This window comes from Nelusetta ayraudi, unplaced genomic scaffold (assembly GCF_046127955.1).
Source record: "Nelusetta ayraudi isolate G7.1 ecotype Tasmania unplaced genomic scaffold, CSIRO-AGI_Nayr_v1 ptg000003l, whole genome shotgun sequence".
In the NCBI taxonomy this organism is placed as follows: Eukaryota; Metazoa; Chordata; class Actinopteri; order Tetraodontiformes; family Monacanthidae; genus Nelusetta; species Nelusetta ayraudi.
The window spans coordinates 1,997,882-2,025,316 of NW_027466053.1; the positions used below are offsets into that span (position 1 = coordinate 1,997,882).

The 27,435-nt window shown below is 49.9% G+C and overlaps 1 protein-coding gene across 7 annotated transcripts; it reads right to left on the bottom strand.

Moving 5' to 3' along the window:
* Positions 1-12,464: 12,464 nt before the first annotated feature.
* On the bottom strand, positions 12,465-26,025 carry smarcc1a (SWI/SNF related BAF chromatin remodeling complex subunit C1a). 7 transcript variants are annotated; one of them, XM_076028466.1, is made up of 28 exons: positions 25,742-26,024; positions 24,146-24,265; positions 23,951-24,036; positions 23,785-23,866; positions 23,561-23,653; positions 23,403-23,475; positions 23,240-23,309; positions 23,040-23,115; positions 22,494-22,619; positions 21,164-21,258; positions 20,267-20,397; positions 19,690-19,743; positions 19,471-19,508; positions 19,238-19,359; positions 18,773-18,844; positions 18,557-18,670; positions 18,320-18,473; positions 18,110-18,223; positions 17,966-18,025; positions 17,621-17,879; positions 17,288-17,449; positions 17,097-17,152; positions 16,602-16,767; positions 16,034-16,215; positions 15,806-15,940; positions 15,191-15,527; positions 14,921-15,046; positions 12,465-14,551 (listed from the first exon to the last, which is right to left on the bottom strand). In XM_076028466.1, exons 1-28 carry the CDS (start codon positions 25,934-25,936, stop codon positions 14,469-14,471), a joined length of 3,381 nt encoding a protein of 1,126 aa, XP_075884581.1. In that variant the 5' UTR covers positions 25,937-26,024; the 3' UTR covers positions 12,465-14,468. The 7 variants fall into 7 exon arrangements, with proteins under 7 accessions (XP_075884581.1, XP_075884574.1, XP_075884566.1 ...); XM_076028459.1 differs by having other exon boundaries at positions 21,164-21,282; positions 25,742-26,023; XM_076028451.1 differs by having other exon boundaries at positions 20,246-20,397; positions 21,164-21,282; positions 25,742-26,023.
* Positions 26,026-27,435: the final 1,410 nt, after the last annotated feature.

Here is a 27,435-nt window from a genome sequence, read left to right on the forward strand (position 1 = left end):
TGGCCATACTCCGAGTTGAATGAGCCCTTAAACCTTGTGGGGCCTGAAGGCCTCTACAACCATAGGCAATGGAAATGGCCTCCACAATCCAATGAAAGAGTCTCTGATGAGACACTGGCTTTCCCTTATGAGGAGTTGCCCATGACACAAACAGCTGGTCGACTTTCCTGAAAGCTGCTGTCCTATTTAAATACACCTGTAGTGCACGTACTGGGCACAAAGTGTTGAGCCTTCTCTCTTCTTCTGACGAGAAAGGCGGAGGATGAAACGCCCTTAATTCAATCCGGCTACACTTGTATGAGGCCCACCACCTTGGAACAAACGCTGGATTCGGCTTTAAACACACGCAAGCAAGAGGGTTGAATAGATAACGCATGTATATCACCAACCCGTTTTGCTGTAGTTACAGCCAACAGTAAAACAGTTTTCAGCGAAGCAAACTTTAGCCCCACTCCATCCAAAGGCTCAAATGGGTGTTGAGACAAAGCCTCCAACACGATTGACAGATCCCAAAGGGGAACCAAGGGTCTAGATACCGAATGTTTCCTTCAAGCTCCTTTCATGAAACGGCTAACCAGGGGATGCTGTCCCGCAGACTTATCCCCAAAACCAACATGACATGCTAAAATAGCTGCCAAGTACACCTTTATAGTTGAAAAGGCCTTTCCTTTATCATCCAAATCTTGCAAGAAACACAACAGTTCAACCACTAAACAATGAAAAGGAAACGTGTTCCTCACACGGCACCACTTATCAAAAACCCACCACTTACAAGTGTAAAGTGAACGAGTAGAAGAAGCTCTAGTGTTCTGAATAGTATCTACGACCCGTTCCGGCAAACCAGCCGCATTCAGGTTCCACCTCTCATCAGCCAGGCCCACAACATCAGTCGGTCTGGGTTGGGGTGGTAAATCTCCCCTCTGGCTTGAGACAGGAGGTCCCTGCGTATGGGCAGAGGCCAAGGCTCTCCCACCAGAAGCTGAACTATCTCCGTCACCCAGTGTTTGGCTGGCCACCGAGGGGCCACCAGAATCAGTGAGAACCCCTGGTCCCTCACCCTGGCCAGGGTGGGAGAGATTAGACTCAGGGGTAGGAATGCATAGAGCAACATCCTGGGCCAAGGATGCGCTAGTGCGTCCACGCCCAGAGGAGCGCTTACGTCTGACAGGGAGTATAGAGGGAACTGAGCGTTTTCCTGCGAGGCGAAGAGATCTACGGCAGCCTGACCGTACCTCTGCCATATTTTACGCACCACCTGAGGATGAAGAGTCCATTCCCCGTAAAGAGCATTCCCTCGTGACATCAGGTCCACGCCCCTGTTCAGAACTTGTTTTTGTGCTTTGCCCTCGGCTCTTGGCCTGGCTGCAAAGCTGAACACTTTATTTTGAACACTGACTGTGCTTGGTGACACTGTGGGTTCACTTGCCCCTGCTCTTTTTCCTCTGGAAACTGCCAAGAGTGAACTCCTGCTGAATTGAGAACTGTCAGCAAACTTGAACCAAGAGCATTGGGGCACTTCTCCTTCCTCCTTATTCTTTTTTGAGGAGGAAGAGGAGGAGGACGAGAAGGAGCAGGGGTTAGGAAGGGTTCTTCCTCTTCCCATCTCCACGACTGGGGAGCGGCAAAAGAATGCTTCCCGCATGGCTTGCCAGAGTCAGAGCGGGGCTGTTGATTAGCCTGCTGACCGCTGGTCTGTCTCTACGGTTTAGAGCCCCCTGGCATCCCACGTGCTGCCCCAGCAGCTGCTGCAAAACCGCTCCTCTGAGTCTGAGGGGGGCGGGGTTTTTGCTTCTTTGGGAGACAAAGGTCAAAGGCGTCACCCTCCTGTTTCTTGAGTGCGCTGGTCTCTCTCATTTTTTGGAGAGCTGGACCAAAAAGACCTTTGGTGGGGTCATATTTGGCATCCATGACGTCTGCCTTCTGTGCGTCACTCAACCCTGAGAGGTTCAGCCATAGCGCTCTCTCACCAGCCACAGAAAGCCCCATGATGCGTCCGCTACCCTGCACAGCACCCCTCACACAGGAACGCAGGATGAAGTCATTGACCACGCAGATCTCATCCCAAAGTCGTCGTCAGCCTCCTCTATGTCCTGCTCCATCCCCAAGATATCCTCAAAGAGTGGAGGCATATCAGGGGACTCCTCTTCCATCATGTCCGCCCAGCTCCGTGTAGCTGGCGGGGGATGGTATGTGGTTGTAGACCGTGTTGAGGCAGCAGGCAGACATGGGTCGTGACTACTGGCTACCGCAAACCCTCAGTCTCCTCTCCAAAATCTTCTCCCGCATTGTGGTGCAATGGGGACAAGATTGGGGATCCGCCAGTGACGCCCATACAAGCTATGCACATGGGGTGGGGATCCCTTCCCGAGATTTGCGACCCGCACGACGCAGGGCATTCTCGGGACAGAGAACCCGCAGCCTTTGTCTCCTGCCCTTTGGCAGGGGCTGAATACATTGTGGCATACAATGAAGACCGAAAAATTTGCTGAGAAACGAGTGTGCACTCGTCGCAACACGTTAGCGGACACACCGCGCTCAGCTCAGCTAACAAATGAATGCTAACCGAACGAGGCTCGTTGTGACACGTTAGCCTCAGCCGACTTGACTTGCTAACAGCGCAACACGTAACTATTGTGCTGCCAGAGAGCAGTACATTTTTAAACGAACACTACTCCCGTCGAAGCCAACAAGTGTCCTGAAGACACCTACCCAGCGGATCCAAGCCGATACTGGAAACCGCGTTCGGCGACGCAATCCTTAACGGGACGTCTACGAACAGTTTAGCAGCACCTGGTGGCTAGCCTGGACGCGCTGAGGGAGCTCCCGTTCACTTCACACGGGAAGAAAGCGAGAATGCTTGGAAAGGAGTGGGTCGACTGTAGTAGTGGGTAGGGGCGGGCCCCAGGTACAGTTCGAACTGTCTATCATGGACAGACGTTGTGTCATTGGAGCTTCCAGAACTGGTCACGCGAGAGTGATTCCCCATAGTGAAACACCGAACAAAGTTAGAAAAAGAACACCAGAAGTGAATTAGACTCAATTTCCTGGAAGTAACTCACTTTTGTTTTTTTTAAGATTGTTGCAGAATAAATGAATATGCAAAAAAAACAGATAAAAAACCTGTAATCTCTAAACTGCAACATGACATCCAGCAAACAGGTCTCTGACTGGAGGCAGAGTTGTGTTCAGGTATGGGGGAGGAACAGGTAATGACAGAGGCGGTGCTTGGTGGCACCAGGAACCCAGAAAAGACTTGAACACCATGAACATAATAAACAGGGAGTACAAGAAATAAAGTGAAGGCGGTGAAATCAGGTTTTAAACCAGTTGAAGCAGCTCCGACTGATGTGGACCTGGGAGTCTTTGAGGCGGGATTAGTCTAATCTCTGGGGAGCGGCTGCCTGATTGACGGCGGGCGAGTCGCGGGACCCCACAGCTGCCCCCACGCTTCCCTTAGCCCCCCACCCCCAGGGTCCCCACAGTGAGCAAGGGGCCCTGCTGCTGAAAACCAGGCTGTTCTACACCTTAATCCACATGCTGCCCCTCCCCCCCATTCAGGAGCCCTGATTGGATTACAGCTCAGTGTGTGTGTGTGTGTGTGTGTGTGTGTGTGTGTGTGTGTGTGTGTGTGTGTGTGTGTTCCCTCCAAGACCCATCTGCAGCAAAATTACATCCTTTAAGGTAGCTACTTCTAAATTATTTACCTAAAATATTCTTTATCAAAATCAAAAAACGTGATTATAAAAAAATACAATAAATGCTTTTGTGATTTGACTGTAAAGATAAAGTAAAGCTAAGTCAAAATATATATACATTAAAAAGTTACAGTAGGTTTTTCTGTGTGTAATTTCCTTCAATATTTCAGCTGAAGATGAGACATCAGAGGTGAATTAAAGCTCCACTGCGATCAGCTGACTGCCGAACAGGAAGTGAAGTCTTCTCCTCAGCTGAGCAGCACAATCCAAAACTGACATGAACTTTTTTAACACAGCGGCGCTCAACTTTCTGCCTGAAAAAAGCCCAAAGTCTCCAGAGGTTCCAGCTTCTGAAGCCTCGGTTGCCTCGGTTGTTGGCCTCCACCAAGACCAATTCTCACTACTTCTTCTCCTCCTCTTCTTCTTCTTCTGCTGCTGCTGCTGTCCAGCTGCAATCAGACCAACCGCTGCAAACATCCACCAGATTGAGAAGCAGCTTCCTTGTTTCCTCCTCAGCTGATGGCGCTCTGATGTTTGGACGGAGACAAACTGGCAGATTCTCACTTTGCTCAAGTTCCAGTTTCCAGTTGTTGCAGTAATGCAGCTGCAGCAAGTTGATCCAGGACCAACCAGCAGGAGGTGAAGGAGGGTGAGGAGGAGGAGCTGGGAGAAGGTTCTGACCTCGGTGGTGAAGAGCCCTGAGCGTGCTGATGGCCTCCTTCAGCCAAGCTCCGCCTCCTCCCGACAACAATGAGCAATCAGAGGTGAGAGGCTGTTGATGAGGAGACCCTGAGTGGAGACCCCACCTCCACTGAACCTGCTGAACCTTCACCAGCCACCAGGCAGGAGGACCAACCTTCTCGTCCTTCAGCCAGGCCCAGGGCTCTGACTCCACTGACACGGTTTCACTCTGGACCTGGAGCTTCGGGAGCTTCTGGAGTTTCTACTCCCCCCCCCGCAATTAAAACTCAGACCGTCTGGGCTGGGCGAGAGTGTGGGAGCGTGTGGCCGTGTGTGTGTGTGTGCGTCTGAGTGACAGAGAGAGAGAGAGAGAGAGACTCAACCACCACTGCAGCAATTTGCTGTCTGGGGTCACACAAAGGAGGGGTCAGAGGTCAAATAAGTGCGGCGTGGCGGCGGCGAGGAGTTGCTTTCTCATGGTGATGTCGTCACGGCGACGCCATCCGAGGGCCTTAGGAAGCAGGAAGTAGGAAGCATGAGGCAGGACAGGAAACAGGAAGTGGGCCGGCAGCAGGAAGACAAAGGGGAGGAGCTTTCAAAAGAAGAGAGGCTAATGCTGTGTCTCAATTCAGGGTCTGCATCCTTGAAGTACGCATTTTGAAAGGAAGTTGCGTCATAGCACTGCACGAAGGCTTGTCCCAATTCCCAAGGGTGCTTAGGACGCTCAAAATGCGTACTCGGAATGCGCCCTCGTTTTAGCCGATTCCAAGGATGCACCGCTACTATCCTTCGCGTACTTATGTATCCCATGATGCTTTGCGTGCTGCTGCAAAGCATCGTGAGATCTTGGGAAGTCAGCTGAAATTAGCGGCATTTACTGGTTAAGACACTTCATTTAAATTTAAGTATTGAAATTTCACATAAAATATGCAGTTTTAGCATCTGGTTTTTATTTATTTGAATATCGAACAACATCATTAGATGGCAAACCAATGGTTAGCTTGATGCTATAAAAACGTCACCTCTGGGGTTGGCCAGCAGGAGGGAGCGGCGGTGACGCAACGAGGAAATACGTTGTGTGGTTACAGGGAGGCGGGGTTTGGTCCGTCCTTCTAGGCTGGGTCCTCGAAGAACGCTTTCTTCAGACGGAGGACACTTGGTCTGAAGGGTGCAGACCCTGAATTGAGACACAGCATAAGGCTGTGTCTCAACTCAGGGTCTGCATCCTTCCAAGCCTGCATTTGAAGGCCAGTTACATCATATAAGGCTTATCCTAATTCACTAGAATTTGAAGGACACTCCAAATGCGCCCTTCAAATGCGTCCTCTTTTGACCTAAGTATTCAAATTTCACATAAAATATGATTTTTTTTTACTTTACATTTTTTACTTATTTGAACATCCAACGCCATATATGTGAAACCAAAACCCAAAAGAGCAGCGGTGGAGGATGGAGGCGCCACCAGGCTCCTCTCCGGCCTGCTGGCTGGTCCAGGGGCCCTGTGGGGGGGCCGGGCCCCTGTGACGGGGGTCCGGCTAATCAGAGCCGACAGGCTGCCGGAGAGAGCGGGAGGGGCTGGGGGGGTAATTGGCACCGAGTCGTGGGAACGCGTAAACAAACAGCTGCCATTTCCATTTAACACACACACACACACACACACACACACACACATCGTCACACAACTCATGAATAAAAACTGGCAGCTGCACAGAGGAGGAACTGAAGGAGCAACGAGAAGGAGGAGGAGGAAGAAGAGGAAGAGGTGGGGGAGGAAGAGACAGAGGAAGAAGAGGAGGAGGAGGTGGGGGAGGAATAGGAGGACAAGGAGGAAGAGGAAAAGGAGGGGGAGGAGGAAGAGGAGAAGGAGGAGGTGGTGGTCAAGGAGGAAGAGGAGGAGAAAATAAAAAGAGAAAGACAGGATCCCAGTGATTCAGTCCATCAGGTCCACCAGGCCAGAGCCCCGTCACTGCCAACCAATCAGAGAGCAGAACTCCACCAATGAGAGGTGAGACTTTCTCTTCATATTCCCCCCTTCACAGCCCTGCAGTCGATGGAGAGACTGCAAGGTGGACAAGAAGGACAGCAGATGCTGAATTGGCACAATTCATGTCCAATTGGTTTTACAAAATTCAGAAAATCATTTTTTAAATTATTTCTAAGTGACCATCGCCAGTCTCTCTCTCTGTCCAGCGCCCTCTAGTGCAGCAGCAGCAGAAGCACAGCTGATGGTGCAGTGAGTCTCCAGTGGTGCTGAGACTGCTGTCAATCACTAATGTTCTTACATCGAGTGGACCAATCAACACCAGCAACATGAGGAGGGGGAGGGGGTAAGCAGCCATTCCCTGCAGTGAGGTGGCCCCTCCCACCCTGGAGTCACATGACAGCTCGTACAGGAAGCCAGAGCTGCTGTTACTGCTGCTGCTGCTTCTGCTTCTTCCTCTCCTCCTCCTTCATCTCCTTCTTCTCCATCTTTCCGAACTCCTTCCAGAAGCTGCTCTGATCTGTTCCTGTGCAGTCTCTGCCCAGTGGTGCTACTTCCTGTTTCAGTGCTGTCAGTTAGCTGGAGCCCTGAACTCCCAGTAGTTCCTCAAGCAACCACCACCACCAGTCCACCACCAGCAGCAGCAGCTCCAGTCAGTGGGAGCTCATGGATCAGCGTGTCCTTCTTTCCGGAAAAGTCAGAGGAGCTAATTAGCATGTGGGCTAACGGCCACTTCACAGCCTCTTTGTCCAGCCTGGCACTAATCTCCCATCATGCCCTGGGCTTCCTGTCTCCAACGACCCAGTGTGAGTGTGTGTGTGTGTGTGTGTGTGTGTGTGTGCCACCTCAGGAAGCCCAGCATCCTGTGTGGGCGGAGCCTAGCAGCGGCGGTGGCGTTAATGGCGCCCATTGAGGCTGAGAAAGGCTCCTTTGTTGCGGTGGGCAGGAGAGGGCGTCGTTTACTCACACAGCTCAGAACCCAGTGCCAGCAGCGGAGGTCCCAGGACACACACACACACACACACACACACACACACACACTCTGGGGGTGGCAGAGAGGGATGATGGGTCGTGCTGGAGGAGGAAGGAGATCAGAGTGAAGGACAAGATTCACTTCCAGGAAAAGAGAAAGAGAAGAAACACTGACTGTGTGTGTGTGTGTGTGTGTGTGTGTGTGTGTGTGTGTGTGTGTGTGTGTGTGTGTAAGTATGTGTGCCCCCCCTTCCAGGCAGTGGTGGAAAAGGGCCAATCAGAGCCCCCCCCACCTTCATTGGTCGCCCTTTACGAGGCCGCGGTCCGGAGGGGGAGGGGGAGGGGCCGGGGACCAGCTGACTCCACACTGCCCCCTGCTGCCACGCTGCGCACTGACAACCTCCCCACCCCCCAACCCACCCAGCCCACCTCTGATTGGTCCTCACCGCCGCCTCTCCTCGCTAATTACCCCACCTGCTGGAGGCAAGAGTGGTGGGGCGAGCGAGAGAGGGGGAGAGAGAGGGGAAGGCGGAGTCATATTTGTCCCAGCGTGTCATCTGTTTAACACGCCTGATTGGCTCTCTCACCGTCGCCTCCTAATTAATATGCAGCCCCCCCCCAAGACAAAAGCCCATTGTGGGACCAGGAGCCTCCTGGTTTAATTACACTCACAGGAGGGGGTGTGTGTGTGTGTGTGTGTGTGTGTGTGTGTGTGTGTGTGTGTGTGGATGATACGAGCACAGGGGGAATCATAAAACAAGAACATCCATCGACACATCACCCTGCACGTCTGCACTGGAGAGAGAGAAAGAGAGAGAGAGAGAGAGAGACAGAGAGACAGAGAGAGCGAGACAGAGAGACAGAGAGAGAGAGAGACAGAGAGACAGAGAGAGAGACAGAGAGACAGAGAGAGACAGAGAGAGAGAGAGGACAGTGTGTTGTTGCTTTTATGCAAATTAACGAAGGTCGGAGGGTTTTTTTCTGCGCCACAAAGCGCAACTGTTGGGGGGGTTGTGGGGACGGGAACGCCGCCACGTTCCCATCGGTCGGCCGCTCAACCCCCCCCCACCCCCGCTGTGACCCAGTTGTTATCATTTATTTAGCCGCTCGTTAATTAACGACTCCTCTCTTCCTCTCTCTCTCTCATGTTCTCTTCATTCCGGCGCTGACCATGAGGTAATGTTGGGCGGATGAGGAGTGGGCGGGGCCTAGAGTGACAGCCCAGCGCTAACGAGGTTTTAACGAGGCAGCGTCTTAACGAGTCCACACCTGCTTGCCGAGCGGACCGACGGGTTCTGAGGTTCTGGAACAGCCTCACCGCCTCGGACCGGTTCCACATCCGTCGTCAGCCAATCAGCTGTCAGGATCCAGTGTGAACCGGAACCGAATCAGCCAATCAGATTCGGAGCCGCTTTCACATGCGGCTCCGAATCGGATTTCATCTGAGAGCCAAGTCTGTGAACCAAGTCTGAATGTCACTGGGGGTCAAAGGTCATCAGACGTCTGCACAGGTGAGGTAAATGACAGACAGATGGTCCTCACATTCACCTGAACTCTGGTCCAGTAGAGGAAGTTCACGACTCGTCTCAATGAGATTCATCAACATTTTCTCCCGTTCCCCGGAAGTTCCAGATGCTGAGCTGAAGACTCACAAGCATACTGATTCACACTGAACCAAGTCACTTCAGACTAAACAAAGTCACTTCAAACTGAACCAAGTCACTTCACACTGAAAGTGTCAGTCAGTCATGAACAGATGTATCTCCTCCATGTTTCCAGTGTTTCTAGAGTCATTTCAATAAAGAACTAAACTCCCTGGTGGGACTTCATGTTTTATACAGTTTGACAAGCCCTGGTCTAGATGAACCCTGCAGGTTCAACCACAACCTTGCTAGCCTAGCTAGCCTAGCAATGTGCTTCTTTGCTGCATTGACATTTAGTCCCCAATGATGACCAGCAGTATTTATACACTAATAAAATCCTATGCAGTATCTATTTTTTAATTATAACTTTTTGTTGTTTTTTTTAAACGCTGTGTTGAAACTTAAAGGTTGAGGCAGTAAGAAGAAGTCACTCTGCTGCTGCTGAGACCCCTGAGGTCCCCGAGGAGGGTCCCAGAGCGGCCCATTAACCCATTATGTCCGGCCCTGGAGCAGCGTCACGGTCTACCAGAACACACCCAGGGAGGTGGGGGATGGGGGGGGGGGGGCATGGCGGCGAGGTGGCGGGGGTCAAGAGAGCAAATCGACCTCTGACACGCCGCGTTGCCGCGGAGGAAATCACGCCTGATGATGTTTTAATCAGCCAGGGGTCAGAAACACGGGTCACATGACACATTCCACCAAGTCAGATGTCAACGCTGCAAGAAGACGTCAACCAAAATGAAATTTGAAATATAAGGATTTTTTTCATGCTGTATTGTTTTCTGTAATTTAGACTGACTTCTGGTTCATTTTAATTCGTTTTTTGTTGTTGTTGTTTTTTTTGTTTTTTTTAGAAATTTGTTTTTAGATGTTGTAGTCATTTCACTTTGTTGAAATAGAACACAATTTTTTTGAAGCCCATTTATTTATTCATAGTCTATTTAATAAAGCTTTAAGTTTAGAAACCAAGGCAGGAACACGGACCTCTTCTCTCCACTGGTCCGCAGGTTCATGAGGCTGAACGCCACAGTGCCCTCTAGCGGGCAAAGCTGTGAACTGCGGTTGAAAGGACGGCGAGTGGTGTTGACTCGCTGGTCTTGTCGCCGTCAGTCTGTCAAGAGCTGCTGAAACACAACACAAGATTCAGTATACAAATATAAGAAACAGAAAGTATAAGAAACATAAGACACATAAGAAATATAAGAAACAGAAAGTAACAGCTCAATTAAACTAACAGGAGGCATGTCCATTCAGAGGCATTAGGCAAGGATGCCCTGCTTCACCATACCTTTTCTTTTTCTGTTACTGGCGGCTCAACTCTTGGCTGATTTACATCAAATCAAGCGAGGTTAGAGGAGTTAATATCACAGACAGAGAACTTGCCATCATCCAACTGGCAGACGACACCACCCACTTTCTTAGGGATGAAAACCAAGTCCTAATTGCTATAAACACCATAGCTGAATTCTCCTAGGCCTCAGGTTTAAGTCTCAATATGAATAAATGTGAAATTATACCCATTAAGAATTACGCAAATCCATCGATCTATGGAATCCCAGTCAAAGATGAAGTTGTTTACTTAGGAATAACAATTACCAAGGACCAAAGAAAGAGATCTTTAACAAATTTTGATCCTATGATACAAAGAACACAGAAAAGGTTGAACCAATGGGCTGCTACGATCTTTCTCTCAGAGGCAGAGTTTTATTATGAAAAGCAGAAGGATTATCACGATTATATGCTTCTCTCTCTCTCTCTCTGTGGACAAAAAAGTATTACTCAGATAGACAAACTACTTCTTAACTTTCTGTGAAAGAACAAAACTCACCACATAAGAAAATCTGTTCTGATAAATGATTATGAATCTGGTGGTCTCAATTATCTTGATGTTTGCACTTTAAATAACACCTTTAAGATTAACTGGTTGAAATTTTTTTTTTTTTTTTCGCTATTTGGAACATTATCCCTTTTCATATTCTGTCCAAACTGTGTGGATTGCATTTCTTTTTAGTTTGTAACTACAATATTGACAAAGTACCAGTTAAAATGTCAGCCTTTCACCGGCAAGCCTTCCTCGCATGGTCCCCTATCTTCAAGCACAATGTTTCGCCTCATACTACTATATTTGGAACAAGAAGGACATTTTATTTAAACATAAGTCTCTTTTCATTGAACACTGGTTTGCTAATGACATTGTTCATGTCGCACAGCTGTTCAACAGATTATCTGTGTATAAAATACCTGTTTTACCTGCAGACTTTGCTAAAGTGTTTGCAGCGATACCATCTGGTGTGTGCATGTTATTCAGATATCAACCAAGAATGGAAACTCAACATCTTCCCGTTATCATTATCAGACACCCCTGTTGGCAAAGCTTGTTTGACTAGCAACCTTGGTAAGAACAACAAATAAAAAATTAATTAGACTCCTATTTAAAAGGGACATTACCACAGTTCCATATGTGATTTCATATTGGAGCAAATACATAGAACAGCCGGACTGGAAGAAAGTCTGGCTCCCCCCCAACAGATACCTGTTAAATAATAAGGTTAAAGACATTTATTTTAAATTATAGTTAGAGTTTATCCCTCCAATGAACGCATCGTTAAAATATTAAAAAAAAAAAAAAAAGATATGGACATAAAATGCACGTTTTGCTCTGAAAGTACTGAAACTGGAACCCATTTATTTTGGCACTGCCCCTATGTGCAGACATTTTGGAATGATATCTGACTTTAAAGCCAACAATATCTATAGTGACTTTGTTTTATTTGGGAGTAATGTACCGTTTGGGCTCTCTGAACTGGAAAATAATAAAAAGAAAATAACTTTCATTATCAATCTGATCATCTTGATGGCAAAATTTCAAATACATGAATGTAAATTTACCAGGAAAAAAAAACTCATTCTCTGCTCTCAGTGGTGAGTTCAGACAATACATGATTTCCATCAGGTTTACGAGAAACAAAAAAAAGCAATTAAGACCTTGGACATACGTGACGATTTTTCTGTAAACTCTCATGATTGTGTAAATATTGCGCTTCTTTACCTCCCCCCCACCCCTTTTTTTTGTCTTTGTAAACTCTTTATGTACCTCCTGGCGTAGTTCTCTTTGTACTCCGATCTAAACCTTTGAATAAAGTTTCTTAAAAAAGAAAAGAAAAAAAAAAAGACCTCCTGTCACGGGGCGCCGACGCCGCCTGCTGGTCGTCCTGTGCAACCTCGCACAGCTTGAGCTTCGCTGACTGTAAAGCCGCTGGCGCCATCTGGCGGTCACAGATTCAGACGATTTCCTTTCGTCAGGCTTTCATTGGTTTTCATCTTCAGATTTTCAAATGATTTGACTGTTTGACAGGAAATCTTCCTCATTTGACGAGTTTGTGTTGAATATTCGACACACTTCAAACCAGTTATTTTGTTGGTGTGTGTGTGTGTGTGTGTGTGTGTGTGTGTGTGTGTGTGTGTGTTTTAAGATGTTAACAGACATGGAGCTCGTACAAAACACAGTTTATTCGACAGCGTCTAGGTCCAAGTACCAACAGACCCCATACAAAATAAAAGAGGAACAAATGCTACAAACCTGCGTACAACAGCCATCTACACAAAACTGCTCCTTAAAAATACATTAACACAATAAAAGAAAAAAAAAAAAAGCAATCAAAGATAATATATGTGAAGGGAGAGATGAGGGAGGGCAGGTGGGCGGGGCTTCTTGTCATGTTAAAGCGGTACACAAGCAGCCTGTGTTGAAATGCATGATGGGAAGGGGAGGAGAAAAAAAGGAGTGGGCGATCGTGTTGGGGAGGAAGAGGAGGAAGAAAGGAAGAAAGCGGAGGAGGAGCAGGATGAGGAACAGGTGGATGGGCAGGAGGCGGTGAAGGAGGAGAAGGTGGGCGGGACTGTGCAGTCAGGTGGGCAGTGGAAACAGGAAGGAGGTAGCAGGAAACAGGAAGGAGGTAGCGGCAGTGAGAAGAGCTCTTCTAGAAGAGGTAGCTACTAGCAGGAGAACCAGGAAGAGGTAGAGAGAGAAACAGGAAGGGGAGGAGTCAAGCAGGAAGAAACGCCACGGTCTGCTGTTTTTTCTTGAACCTGCGAAGGCAGCCATTGGCCTGGGAGTTGCCGTGTACAACCATCATCCAATCACAATCAACTTCTGAGCTGCTTTCCATTTGACCAATCAGCCGCTCTGGTTTTCAAAAGGTTGAAAAGGTTTTCCTCAACTGGTTTGATTTCCATCTGACTCTTTGATGTTCCATCAAATCCAACAACTACTGTGTTTGTCCGTCTATCCAGAACGACTCATCCTGTCTGGAAATGGGGGGGGGAATATAGATAAAATATATGTAGATATATATAATCATTTAACCATTGAAATGAGTCCTGTTGGCAGATGCAAACTGGTCTGGGTACAGACACCAGGGGGCGCTCTACCGGCGGCGGCCAGGATATTGCTTTCTTTGCACCGCGGCGCAAAAGACAGAAGAAAACATGTTAAAATCGCATTGCGTGACGAAGGCAAGGTGTAGCGAGGTAGGCGGTGCCAAGCGGTAGAAACCTGGGGTAGTGGGCTGGGTCAGGAGCAGAGGGGGCGGGGCTTACTGGCTACAGTGTCAGCACCTAAAGAGACGTCGTCTACAAGCAGGAGGTCACAGGAGTGGTTCTGCATGTGTGTGTGTAGTCTTGTGGTGTTGTTTGCGCGCACGCACGCACGCACGCGCACGCACGCACGCGCACACACACACACACACACACACACACACACACACACACACACACACACACACACACACACACACACACACACACACACACACACACACACCGTTGTACAGTGTTGATCTAGTGAGGAGCGAGAGGTAGATAGTGGAGCCTGGATACCTCTGCGTGTGTGTGTGTGATCAAGTTACTGTGTGTGTGTAATCAAGTTACTGTGTGTGTGTGTGTGTGTGTGTGTGTGTGTGTGTGTGTGTGTGTGTGTGGCCCACTCCTCTAGCTCCCCCTTGTGTTGGGCTTGGGGAGGGAGGCTCCAGACAAGAGTTGGGGGTGAGAGGAGGACTGGGGGGGTGGGGGTTGGGGGGTAAGTCGGGGTTGGGGGGTAAGTCGGGGGTGGGGGGTGGGGGGTGGGGGGGTTTACAGTGTTGTCTTAATCAGAATTTTTGGGGACACACTTCCTGTACAGAGTCATTTCTCTCCGGCGTCCGTCAACAGAGCAGGAAACAGTGTTTATTACTAGACCACCCTGGCCACTGTGCCCTGAGAGTGAGAGTGAGAGTGTGTGTGTGTGTGTGTGTGTGTGTGTGTGTGTGTGTGTGTGTGTTTGAGACAAGTGTGTGTCAGCCGTGTTGTTGAACCCTTGTCACGTTGTGTTGTGGCGGTTTTGAGCATTCAGAGGGAAAAGCACAGGTTCAGAAGGCTGAGCTTCAGAAACGGTTCAAGGTGTGTAAGAGTGTGTGTGTGTGTGTGTGTGTGTGTGTGTGTGTGTGTGTTGCATGGTTGTTAGTTATCAGGCACTCGAGCGCTGGGGGGCACTGGAGGACCCACAGGAACAACTTCAGGCTGTGCAGGTGGGGGGCCGGGGTCTGAAACAGAGGGTCATCACCATCACCATCACCATCACCACTATGGAAGTGTGGGTGTGTGTGTGTGTGTGTAACGCTAGGTGAGCTTCACAAAGTTTGCACCCAATGCGTAATTTTCTATGAAATATTCCTAAACGAGCAGCACTGACACCCTCAGGGCTCAGTCAGTACTGCACTGCAGGTACAGACGTAGCGTCCAGAGTGTGATTTTATCATTTAGCAATTTACAATAACAATAACACAACGTGGCGGCGCTTCAATTTTCACCTCGACAAATTTATGCTGTCAACTAATCGTTTCAGCCCGAAACATTATGATTATTATTATGATGATAATTATTGTGGGATGCATGAGGAGCTGTGGACTCACACATGCCGTTTGGGGCTCCGGGGTGGCGGGGGGGCATCATAGGGGGCATGCCGCCCGGCGGGGGGCCAGCAGAGGGGGGGCCGGGCATCATGCGGCCGGGCATGGGTTGGCCCGGTCCCATTGGTCCTGGAGATACAAATACATAAGTGATCTCAATAACACCAAACCATAATAAACATGTGGGATAGGGGAGGCGGTGTAGTTGCGTCCTCCCACCACTGGGAAAGGGGAGGGCAGGGGGGGGCACTGCAGGACGGCTTCAGTAGTCACCTGTCTGTCCCGGGTGGTGGGGGGCCATGGGGTGGTGGCCCATGGGAGGGTAGCCAGGGTGCATGGCGCCACCGTGAGGCGGCCCGCCATGATGGGGCACCGGTCCCCCGTGGTGCGGCTGGGGTCCCCCGGGGTGCATGGCTGGGGGAGGGGCCCCGGAGTGAGGCCCCGAGGTGGGGCCCTGGCCCCCCTGGGCCGCAGCCGCAGCAGCTGCAGCCGCAGCAGCCGCAGCAGCCTGCTGCTCCATCTGCTGCCGGGCCTTCATCTCAGCGTAGCGGAGCTGCTCCATGTGGAAGGCCTGACGCTCTGTGAGGAGCTGCTGACGCTGGAGCTCCAGCTACAGGAGAGGAGAGAACACAGCAGGAGGTCAGGAACAAGGGCAGGACTGAGGAACCACAGCATCATCCAGAGCAGGAACCAGAGCAGGGGTCAGGGATCAGGGATCAGGGGTCATGGGTCAGGAACATCAGCTCTAACTCTGACCACCATCATGCTTGAGTTTCTACAATTGATCTGCACAGGAAGTCGATCAGAAAGCTCCTGGAGCTCTGGAAGGCTGTCCCTCCTCTTCCGGCCACTAGGGGAAGCTGCTGCAGCAGCAGCAGGACGACTCACCGCCTCCTTCTCTCGGTCCATGATGGTCTCCAGCTCCTCGAAGTGCCTCAGCTTGATCTCCAGCTTCTTCATCTGCGTCTCCACAAGCAGCGCCACCAGCGACTTGATCTTGCGCTCCTCCACCGCCGCCAGATGCTGAGTGGGCAGAGACAGTGGGTGGGTTAACATCACCTGGACCACCTGGTGGTGGTGGTGGTGGTGGAACTGGAGCTCCAGGTGGAGGCTCACCTTGGCCTTGGTGGCAGCAGAGGCCAGCGCGGCGGCGGCGGCCGTTGCGATGTTGCCCTCCTCGATGTCGTGCTCCAGCTTCTTCTGGTCCTCGCTGTCTTCGCCCGGCCCAGACTTCTCCTCCTTCTCCGGCTCCGAGGATGACGTCTCCATGGCCTCCTCCTTGTCTTTGTCTGCTGCTGCTGGAGGTGGAGGAAGGAAGACAGAGACATGGTCAGTGTAACTCATCCATCTGAACATCAGTCTGATGTGAACGTCCACTGTGTTCGTCTGTCTCTGATCTCCTGCTTCCAAAGTATCTGATGGACCTGTCAGACCTGCGTCTTGATGTTTGTCTTCTGGTTTACGGCCCTGACCTCAAACACCTGACCCTGCTAAATGGTCTGATGATAGTTTACAGTGGGGCATGGCTGGAGCTGATCATTCTCACTAGCTGTGTTTCCATGACAGTATCTTGCAAAAGAAGAGCGTTTGTTCTAAAATATCTTTAAGAAATTATCACATAAAATCAGCCAGTGTTGAGTGCAGACCACAGCATCAGTCACAGGTGGGCGGCGCTAGCAGTTACCTGACGGCGCGCTGCTCTTGGCCTCGCCTCCTTCCTCTGACTCCTCCTCCTCCCGCTCCGACGCCTCCCCTCCCTCCTTCTTGACCTTGTCGGCCACCTCCGTCTTGTCGCCGCCGCTCTTCTCCGCCGACTCGCTGGGTTTCTCCGCCTCGTCCTTGGACTCGGCCTGCAGGGGGCACAGACAGACCAGGGTGAGGGGGTGAGGAGGTGGGGGAGGGCCTGTTCTGTTACGTTGGGGCAACTGGAGTGAAGCAGCCTTTGGGATGAGAGGCTTTCAAGATGGCAAGAACCAGTCCAGCTGGCCCAACTCAACCTTCTACTGCCACATAAGCTGGATGACTGAGAACCTTCACACACATAAGTGTTCCAAAGGCATGATGGGAAGTGGAACTCCTGCTACCTGCTCTACTGCATCATGCAGAAGCAACCCGCAAGCCAAAAATCTATTGTGGCATGAATGGGCCTCCATACTGGACCCGGGGGTCTCGGTCCTACCTTGTCGGCCTGCTGGGAGTCTGAGTCCGCCTCCATCTTCTCTGCCTCGGCGCTCTCTGCAGGTGAGGAGGAGAAATGAGATTTGAGATTGCAAGGTTGTGATCGTTTCATTTGACAGTGTTTAAAATCAAATGAAATGCTGCTCTGATGTGATGCGAGGTGAGACACTGAAGGCCGCCGCCGCTGCTCACCGGTCTTCTCGGGCTCCTCGGGCGCCGTGCCGGCGATGCCGCTGCTCTCCAGGCCGAAGGACGGGTCCACCTTGCCGGTGCTGCGAGCCGCCTCCTGCACCTTCTTCACATGGGCCTCCACCAGCTCGGCCGGAACCTCCTCACGCACTCGGGAGAACTCCTCTGAGGGCGGACACACCAGGTAGTGTGAGTCACACTTAAAGGGCCAGTACGCTGAAAACCAGTCCCACTGACCCTCACTCCTAAACATGGCTCTCTGAAAACGGAGGGATCACGTGATCTTTCCCGAGATCATGTGACTCTGTGTGTGTGTGTGTGCGTGCGCGCGCTCACCCAGTGCCGCTCTGGCAGCCGCAGAGGCCACCCGGGGGTCGACCACGGAGGCCAGGAAGGCCACGGTGCTCATGACAGGATTTCCCGACTGGCTGAAGGGGATTGGCTGGTAGGCCAGCGGGCCCAGGCAGGCCTCGCTGCTCTCCAGGTAGGGGTCCTCTATAGGCAGCCGCAGGAAGTGCAGGATGCACTCGTCCTGCGTGCGCGAGCCCACGTGCTCCGACACCTTGTTCCAGTCGTCTTTGAACATCTCCAGGGCCTGCAGGAGGACAGCAGGGGGTCAGGGTTTGGAGGTGCGCCTGACCTCCTCAGACCCCTCCTACTCCTCAGTCTCCTCCTACTCACCTCCAGCAGCAGCAGTGTCTCCTGCTCCGTCCACTCCCTGGTGGAACCAGCAGTTTTGGCCTGAGGAGAAGGAAGCAGCAGAGCCACAGGGTTAGACCTTCTCACCATGGTGCTGGTGGTTCACTTCCTGTTCAACCGTCTCACCTTGAGGTTCTTCTTGCTGTACAGGTCAGGGCGAAGGCCAAAGTTCTGAAGGTCGATGGATTTGTCTTTGGCCTTGTCAGGGAAGCCAGACATCTGCTGCGGTGGAGGAGGAATCTGAAGAGAAATAACAGTGAGGAGAAGGTCTTCCTGTGTGTGTGTGTGTGTGTGTGTGTGTGTGTGTGTGTGTGTGGGTGTTGACTGGTGGCTCACCGGAGGAGGTCTGTGGTTGAGTGGGATGAGGCCTGAGGGCGTGTCAGCCAGCACAGTGAAGTGTGGGGTGGGCGGCGGCCCCATGGGCAGCGGGCGGCTGTCCGAGTCCACCTGGTAGTTGACCAGCCCCCACTGCTCCAGGAAGGCATGGACCCTGACAGCAGGAGGAGCAAGAGGAGTTGTGACAGTGCATCTTTAGCGCCACCTGTGGCTCAAACAGCAGGCGGCGGGACTCACCTCATGATGGCGCACACGTCTCCGGTCAGGTTCCTGCGGCAGGAGGTGGAGGTGAGGTACTCCTGCGGGTTGAGGCGGTACGTGTCAATCATGAAGTTGCGGTAGGCCAGATATCTGTTGGGGACAGGAAGTAGCAAGGAGGAAGTAGGAAGTCGTTAACAAAAAACAGCCAGACAGTAAACTGGGATGACATCGACAAGAAAAAACACAACTCACATCTCTGGGGTTTTGGATTTGTTCTTCCCGTTGAAGAACTCTGGCAGAGCTCTTCTCTCAATCTCATGGATGCTGAAAAAAAGAAACACAAAAAGAACGTCGGGTCAGTTTCAGAATCAAGAACCTGAAGATCGTCTGCATCCTTCCAGCATGTTGAGGCTGCTGGAGGAGGACGAGGAGGAGCTGACAGTAGGTGGAGGTGGGGAAGGGCTGAACAGAGGCGGAGGACTTGACAGGACGTGTGGCTGTGCAGAAGAGGAGGTGAGAGGAGGAAGAGGAGGAGGAAGAGGAATGGATGGTGAAACACACATTCTTCTGAGCAGAGGAAGAGCTCCAAGAAGGAGGGAGACATGAAAGGAGGAGGAGGAAGGGAGGGAGGGGCCGAGCAGAAGAGGAGGTGAGGAGAAAGTTTAAGAAGGAAGAGGAGGAAGAGGGGGAGGGGCTGAGTTGAGGGGGTGTGCCCACCAGTTGTAGTCGAACCAGGCGCTGTAACTGGGGATGATGATGTGGTGCGTCTGCTCCGTCACGTTGTCCTCGCTGGCGTCCATCAGCCGATTCATTTCCGTCTTGCCCTGCTCCTCGTCGTCCTGCAGGTGGCGTCGGACGGAGAGCAAGAGAGAGAGAGATGATGATGAGGATGTTGGTTGGTGGCAGGAAGTATCAGGAAGTGGAGTGACGCAAGTCAGCAGGCGTCTCACCTTCCCACCAGACATTACCGAGTCGTCCTCCATGTCGTCTGGAAGAGACACACACACACACACACACACACACACACACACACACACACACACACACACACACACACACACACACACACACACACACACACACACACACACACACACACGTCTGGAGGTCAGAGAGCAGCTCATCACGCACACACACACATAGAGAAACACACACAGACACACACTCACCCAGGTCGGCCCCACCCTTCACCGGAGTGTTCTCGCTGTCTTTCTTTGAGTTTGCTGCAAGAAAAATCACAGGCGCTTTAATTCAGCTGCAGCAGAGGAGCATCAGAGGAAACTGAAATAGAAGGAAGGCTGTGTGTGTGTGTGTGTGTGTGTGTGTGTGTGTACGCATGTGTGCGCGTGTGAGAGAGAAAGTGGGACATCCCAGCTGGGACTCATTTCGACGCTTGTGACTGAAGCAGGAGGCTTTGAGAAGATCTGAGGCAACATCTTCTTCTGTGGTGCTTTTTATAGGCACAAGCAGCCGGTGAGTTTTTAGAAACATTGTTTCAAATCTAGTAGACAGACGGCTGTCGATATAACACACACAGTGAGGGTTTGTGTGTGTCTGTGTGTGTGTGTGTGTGTGTGTGTGTGTGTGTGTGTGTGTGTGTGTGTGTGTGTGTGTGTGTGTTGTTTTGAGTTGAGCAGGTTAGTGGAGTGAAGGAGGTTGAGGGTGAGATGGAGGAATGGAGGGATGAAGGGAGGACAGATTGGAGGGGCGTGGCCAGTCACTCACACTTCCTGTCAGGCAGGTTACCGTTTTTGGACCCGCTGCCCTCGTCCACGCTGGCGCCGGCCGACGAGTCATCCAGCTCCTTGGTCAGGTCCTCCTCCGTGTCCTCCTCCTCGCCACGGTGGCCGCGGCGCTTCCAGTGGAGCCCCGGGTTCCTGGCCCCGCCCACCACACACAGAGTCAGCCAACAGCCAATTACAACACCAGAGCAGACACACTCTATCCACACTCAAGCAGTGAGCTGCTCGCCAGAGGTGAAATAACACAAATTACTGCTGAACATCAAAATACATCAATTACAACTGATTGCATATGTATGGATGTATATTTTATACATACATCCTTGCAATTTTATATATACGAATGTACATGTACGTATGTGTGTGTGTGTATAATAAACATGCATAGTAGGCAAGTTGGCTGGGGCGACATGTAACCATCAGGCAATTTGATACACAGGTCTGTCTTGCTCACTATAGTGGCGGCCGTGGGGAGCTGGATGCTCCCCTCGAGCTGCAAAGGATTATGGGGGAATTATTTTGTTGAGTTCTGTTAATTGCTGTTGCAAGTGTGTGAGTGTCTTTGAATGTGTTAGCGCGTGTTTAATGTTCCTTTGGTGTTGCACATCATGTTTTGTTCGTGTCGGTCCGAACCATCAGTCAATGTGGACTCTGTTTGTGTGTTTGTGTGTGTGTGTGGTGTGTGTGTGTATATATATATATATATATATATATATATATATATGTGTGTGTGTGTACACACACACACACACACACACACACACACACACACGTATATGTATATATGTGTGTATATAAATGTAGGGAATGTATAAAATCTATTTTTTTCGAACGTGTTGGGAAGCAGCGTCACTGTGCACAGGTTATAACAACGTGTGTGGAAAACACAGGTCGCCCTCACCCCTTCTTGCCCGCCTTCTTGCGGGCCTCGGCGGGTGTGCTGGGCGGCGAGGGCGAGCGCCTCCTCTTCTTGGCGCCAGAGTTGGCCTTGCGCTCCTTGCGATCGGGCGTACGGGAAGACTGATCAGACAAAACCCCCAGCGGAGCACGGGAAGAGCGAGGGATGGAGGATGAGAGAAAGAGCAGCAGGATGAGAGGATGGAACGTCACACACACAAGGGGAGGGGGAGGGGGTGGAGGAGTGCAGGGGAGGGAGGGGGTGAGGGTAGGGTGAGGTGGAGGTGGAGAGGAGACGTCCAGGGTTTCTGTGCTGCTGATTGGTCCAGAACAGAGGGGTGTGCAGTGCCCCCTCCAGGACAGTGAGGGCAGTGACCACAGGTGTCTGAAGCTTCAGCTGATGGAGGGACTTTGTGCACCTGAAGCTCGCAAACTCCTGGCTTGTGGCTAGAACAGGGTCACGTTTTCTGACATTTCTCTGCAGTCGTGAGCGCCCACTAGAGGCCATTAACCCTGATGCTCAGAAGTTACACTGCATCTGTGTCAAATTTGGCCCGCAGTGTAATTATATTTGTCCCATAAGGCCAATACACACAATCACCGCGAGAGCTGCTGGCCTGCTGGTATTACACAGCACCTGTAGCGTAATACTACAAATCCCAGAATGCTCTGCTGGCAATTGGGTGCGTCAATTAAAAGAGGTTCATTGAAGGATATTATTATTGTGACTTAATTGGTTTATCTATATTTTATTTTTAAATGTATTATCAGCCCGTGGAAAAAGAATACTGTTGAAATTTACATCTAAAGCTTACAAATGAAAAAGGGCAATATCATTTTTATTGACAATTTATTTATTTGAGTTTTTTTTTTATTTGAAATTCAATTTTGCATGTGTGCAATATGAAGTTCTTTATTGTATAGTATGAAGCTTTGCTTTGTTCCATATTCAGGTTGTTTGGCTCCGTATAAAAAGGTTCACTGTTCTATCTGGAGGAAGATATTTTCAATTATATCAATGTTGGACCGAGACTTTGTCCCACTTTGACATTTTGGCCCCACTGAGTGTTTGAGTTTGACTTCCCTGATATATGGAAACATCTTGGAGTGGCTCATTAACAGACAGAAACCCTGAGATCCGTCCAGAGGAGACAAACAGTGAGGAAAGGTCTGGAAAGGATGTGCAACACAACACAACACAACACAACACTACACTACACTACACTACAGAAGAGTGACAACGACGGCGACAACTGGCAGACACAAGCACACGTGACCAAACAGTGGGAGAGAAGCAGCTGAGGGACCAATGAGGCGGCAGCCCCGCCCCCTACCTCCTCCTCCTTGGGGAAGATCCTCTGACGGACGCTGAGCGGCTTCTTGTTCTCGTCCACCTCGTAGTCCTCCTCGTTCATCCACTCATTGAAGGCGTCTGTGTCCACCACCCACTTGGCGTGAACCTATGGGGGGCGAGGAGGTCATTAGAAGGTCATTATTATTATTATAAAAAGAAGAAGAAAAATCTAAAGAAATATCTTGCCTCAAAGTACAGTGTTTAGTGGTTCATGTGTGTTATTCACAGACAACTATTGTGAAGCTGAACACCCAAATTTGGGGTTTTGATGTCATCCATCTTTCTGCCTTGATTTAACTTGATTAGAAGTCATGTCATTTGGTTTTATAGATTTACCTACTTATTTTTTTTGACTCAGGGTTACTAAGGGATGCTCGACTCTGAAATGACCGTTGTGAGATTTTCTTTGGGACTATGGTGTGTTGTGTCACCATACAACACATCATATGTCAGGGCCCCCTCTTATGAGCTTTGGCTGCAACTCCGAACACCCTGGTGGTCAGCGTGTGTACTGCAGGCTGCTCACCTTCCAGGGCCGGTCAGTGCTGGGAGGTTCCTCCACCTCACCATCCACCTCACCGGCTGACACCCAGGTGTCATAGCTGTCGGGATGACACACACACACACACACACACACACACACACACACACACACACACACACACACACGTGAGGCTGATGAGCGACACACCTAGCGGGCGGGGGGGCTCCGGCTGGACGGCTCACCTGTCGGGGGACAGACCCCAGTGGACCAGCACCTGCTTGTCTTTCTTCATGACGGGACGAAGCCACTCCTCTGAGGAACAACAACCAGGTGAGAGCATTAAACCACACAGCCGACAAATCTGATTGGACGACGGACAACAACAACAACCAGCAGCCCGCCCACCTTCCTCCTGCTGCTGCGCTGGGGAGGGGTAGATGTGGTGGGTGGCCTTGGACTTGTCCTCGGTGATGGAGCCCTGCAGGAGGTCAGAGGTCAGTTGTAGTCGTGATGATGATGAGCTTGGCTCACAGAGCCTGATTGGCTGCTCAGTGGAAGCTCACCTGGTGCCTCTTGATGATGTCTTTGAGTTTTCCAGCCTGCTTCTGCTCCAGGTCAGGTGACAGGAAGACTGTGGGCCGGGTCAGGCAGTTGTTCTGCAGGGACAGTGGAGATACTGGAATCAGAACAACCACATGAAGAGCTCCTCACCCTGACTGAAGGTCTGTTTTAACCTTGCATACACCAGAGGTGAATCGATGCAGGAGGAGCTGCTGCTGCTTCCTACCTGAACCAGGTTCTTCTCCACGTTGAGGAACATCTCCACGTTCCGGTCCATCCGTGACGGATTCTGCAAGTCAAACCTGCGCCTGGTTCAGACAGACAGACAGACCGTTAGGGGTCACATCCGGTCACTCAGTCTCACTCACACAGACGTGTGTATGAACACTCACCAGCCCTGCTCGCTTTTAAACTTGTACACCGAGCCCAAGATGTGACAGAGAGCGCCCCCTGCCTTGAAATCCAGGAAACACTTGGCCTGAAAGCAGTAAAAAAAAAAAAAAGAAGAAGAAAAAAACAACAGTATGAATGATGTTACATGACTACTCACACTTCTTATCGTGTGTGTGTGTGTGTGTGTTCCCTACAGGAAGCTTGGTGAGCGCCGGGTTGTTGACCCGCCGTCCAAAGGCGTCCTCCTGGAACTGCAGCAGCTGGACCACCAGGCCGGCCAGGGACTTACTGGAGGGGGAGTCATTCTGGACGTACTGCAGCCACACAACACAACACAACACAAGACATTGGAAAAACACTGAGGACTGCAACAGACACCTTCACCAAAACATCTGCTCAATTAACACGCCCACCTCTGACATGGGATTCAAACCATTTCCTTTCTTTAGGTTGTAAAATTGCATTTTCAAGTGGATGAAAAAAATGAATTATTTATCTCTGACGTGAAACACAGAATTTTAGCAAATTAGAGAGTAATGATGGACATTTGCAAATGACTCGCATCCTCTCCACCAGCACAACTTTAAACACCGCAATTTAAAACTGCCATCAAGCTGAAATCTGACTAAGCACAACAGACATTTTCCCTAACACTTAAGCAAATTTAAAATATTATTAATAATAATATTAATATTATTAATATTAATAATAATAATAATGTTATTATTAATAATAATAATAATAATAATAATAATAATAATAATAATAATAATAAACCATCTAGTTTTACACTCAAACTGATTGGATTCTTGGGTGAAATGATATATTCCATCCATGAAACTCTCCAGCAGATATCTTCAAACAGAGCAGCTCCTTGCAGCCCGTGTGTGTGTCACAAACATCCGGTAGGTGAAAGTAAACAAACTCTGACCCACTGACTTCAGGATAAATATCAAGAGTTCGGGATTCGTCTGGGGTGTATGGAGGTAGATAATTGACGGTCCCGCTCTCCCACTGGACATTTGAATTGTGGATTTGTTGTCCGATTAAAGCGGCAGATGGTTGAAAGACAGCGGAGAGGCGGACGGAGCGGCACTCTTTGTTTGTCTGGGGAGGCGGCGGAGAGCGAAGCCCTGCACATGGTGCACCGAGTTCCAACACCGAGCTCCAACACCTCCACACGGTTACGGTGAAACCGGGGACCAGCAGTGGAACCCGGGAAGGGAGCAGAACCGCAGCCACACTGGGTCCGAGTCGAGCAGGGCTCAAGCCGCGTCTCGGCTACCCCGTGACTGACATTTTGTGTTGGCCTGCTGTGTGTGGGCCTTGATGGAGCGGTGATAACACAACACAACACAACACGCTCTCTCTATAGTGGAGACACTGAAGGCACGGTGGCTACACAGGGAGTGAGCCTATGCTCAACCTTCACTACAGCAATAATATGCCATATCTAAAACAACGAAATAAACACCCCGAGTCAGAAGTGTGAAGTTGACAGTGCAAACAACTAGCCAGCTAGCTAGCCAAAGCTAACTGGATAGAGGGCCGCTGCTCCAGCACTAAATGGACCAGACCACCAGAACGTGGTCTTATGTGGCTGTAGAAAAGCTTAAATACACCGGTAGGTCTTGGCTTAGCACTGAAAGAAAACAGACTTTTACTGGAGTTAGCTTCGACAGCAGTTAGCCAGCTAACTAGCTTAGCCACCTAGCCAGTTAGCTCGTCTCCATTGTGGCAGGCAGCGGGGCCGCGGGGCCTGATGGGAGTTCAGCAGCCGAGAAGCTCACCTTCTTGTAGTGCTTCCCGATCCACTGCCGCACCGTCTCCAGCTGCGACACCGTGTCCGCGCTCTCCCAGAACTTGGTGGACGGACCGCCGTCCTTCTTGCGAGCCACCGCGGCCCCGCTGCCAGCCGGGCCGCCTCCGCCGCCCGCTGCTCCTCCTGAGCCCGTCCCGCTCGCCGTTGTCGCCGCCGTCGCCATTGTGTAGCTGCTGCAGCCGCTGCCTCGCTGTCTCGTCTTTCTCCTCCTCCTTCGCGCCGCGGCGTCGCTCGCCGTGCAACTTTTCGAATGATATTGCGCAGCCGCAGAGCAGAGGCGCGGGCGACGTCCAAGTCTCGCGAGTATCGGCGGCGCGGAGCGGCTGGGAAATGTAGGCATTAAAAATAAATAAATAAACAAACAAACAAAATATGTGTTTGGGTTGTTTTGTAGTTTAGTTACTATAAATATAAAATTAGCTGAAATTTGTTTTTCTTTGTATGCAGCTCACTTAATTCAGTTTAATTAGACTCAAATAAAATAATGAAACCGTATTTCAGCTTGAATTTAACTCTGAGATCTATCTATCTATCTATGCACTTTATCCAGTGGCAGTTTGAAGAACCAGACTGAAGATCTGTATAAAGAAATACCTATCAGATCAATCTCTTCTTCAATTCAAATAAAAGTGTGTTATAATTTCTTTTCATTCATTCATTCTTTTTCCATACCCGCTTCTTCCCTTGTGCAGGGTAACGGGGGTCTGCTGAAGCCTATCCCAGCTGTCATAGGGCGAAGGCAGGGTGACACCCTGGACAAGTCGCCAGTTCATCGCAGGGCCACATAGAGACCATTCACACTCACATGCACACCCATGGACATTTAGAGTGTTCGATTGACCTTTTTTGGACTGTGGGAGGAAGTTGTAGAACCCGGAGAGAACCCACGCAGACACAAGTAGAACATCCACACAGAAAGGTCCCAGGCCCGGAATCGAACCCACGACCTTCTTGCTGTGAGGTATGGCAGCGCTAACCACTGCTCCACCAACTTCATTATACACCGTTACCACAAGGGGGCAGAGCAGCCCCAAACCAAACAGAAGCGCTGGGAGACCGTGTTGAGAAGATGTCTATGGAGGACCAAAAATGACATAAGTAAAAAAAAAAAAATAATAAAAAAAATAAATACATGAATAAATAATTAAACAATTAAATACGTGAATAATAATAATAATGAAAAAAAAGATTTTTAGAAAAACAAAAGGTACTTTCTTTTTAGTTTTTGCCTTTATTTTTAAATGTATGTATATTTACATATATTTATGTATTTATTTTTATATTTATTTATTTTTACATTTATTTATTTATTTATTCCTTTCTTTTTTTCTTTTCTTTTTACTTTTATTTATTCATTTATTTATTTATTTATTTATTTATTTATATATTTAATTCCACATTTATTTATTTATGTGTCGTCTCAGACATGTCAGACAGCAATGTAAACATGCTAGGAACCTAGGGGGAGGCGGACCTACGTTTATCTAAAGCCCGATTGGTCAACCGGCACACCAGACAAAAGCAATCCGAATTTTTATTTTATTTATTCATTTATTTATTTATTTTCTTACATCGCGGCCATTCACTGTCGCACCATATGACCTCACGTTAAAAAGTTGCATGCTAGCTGCTGCCCGAAGCTCAGTTCGTTATCAGAGCTGT

What these genes read in the sequence shown, in the direction of transcription:
- smarcc1a (XM_076028420.1), bottom strand. Translation starts at nt 25,936, where the DNA reads ATGGCGACGGCGGCGACAACGGCGAGCGGGACGGGCTCAGGAGGAGCA. An exon ending in CGGCGCTCACCAAGCTTCCT is followed by an intron (nt 24,037 to 24,145) that starts GTAGGGAACACA and finishes TACTGCTTTCAG; the next exon opens with GCCAAGTGTTTCCTGGATTT. An exon ending in GAAGGGTGGGGCCGACCTGG is followed by an intron (nt 19,509 to 19,689) that starts GTGAGTGTGTGT and finishes TGTCTCTTCCAG; the next exon opens with ACGACATGGAGGACGACTCG.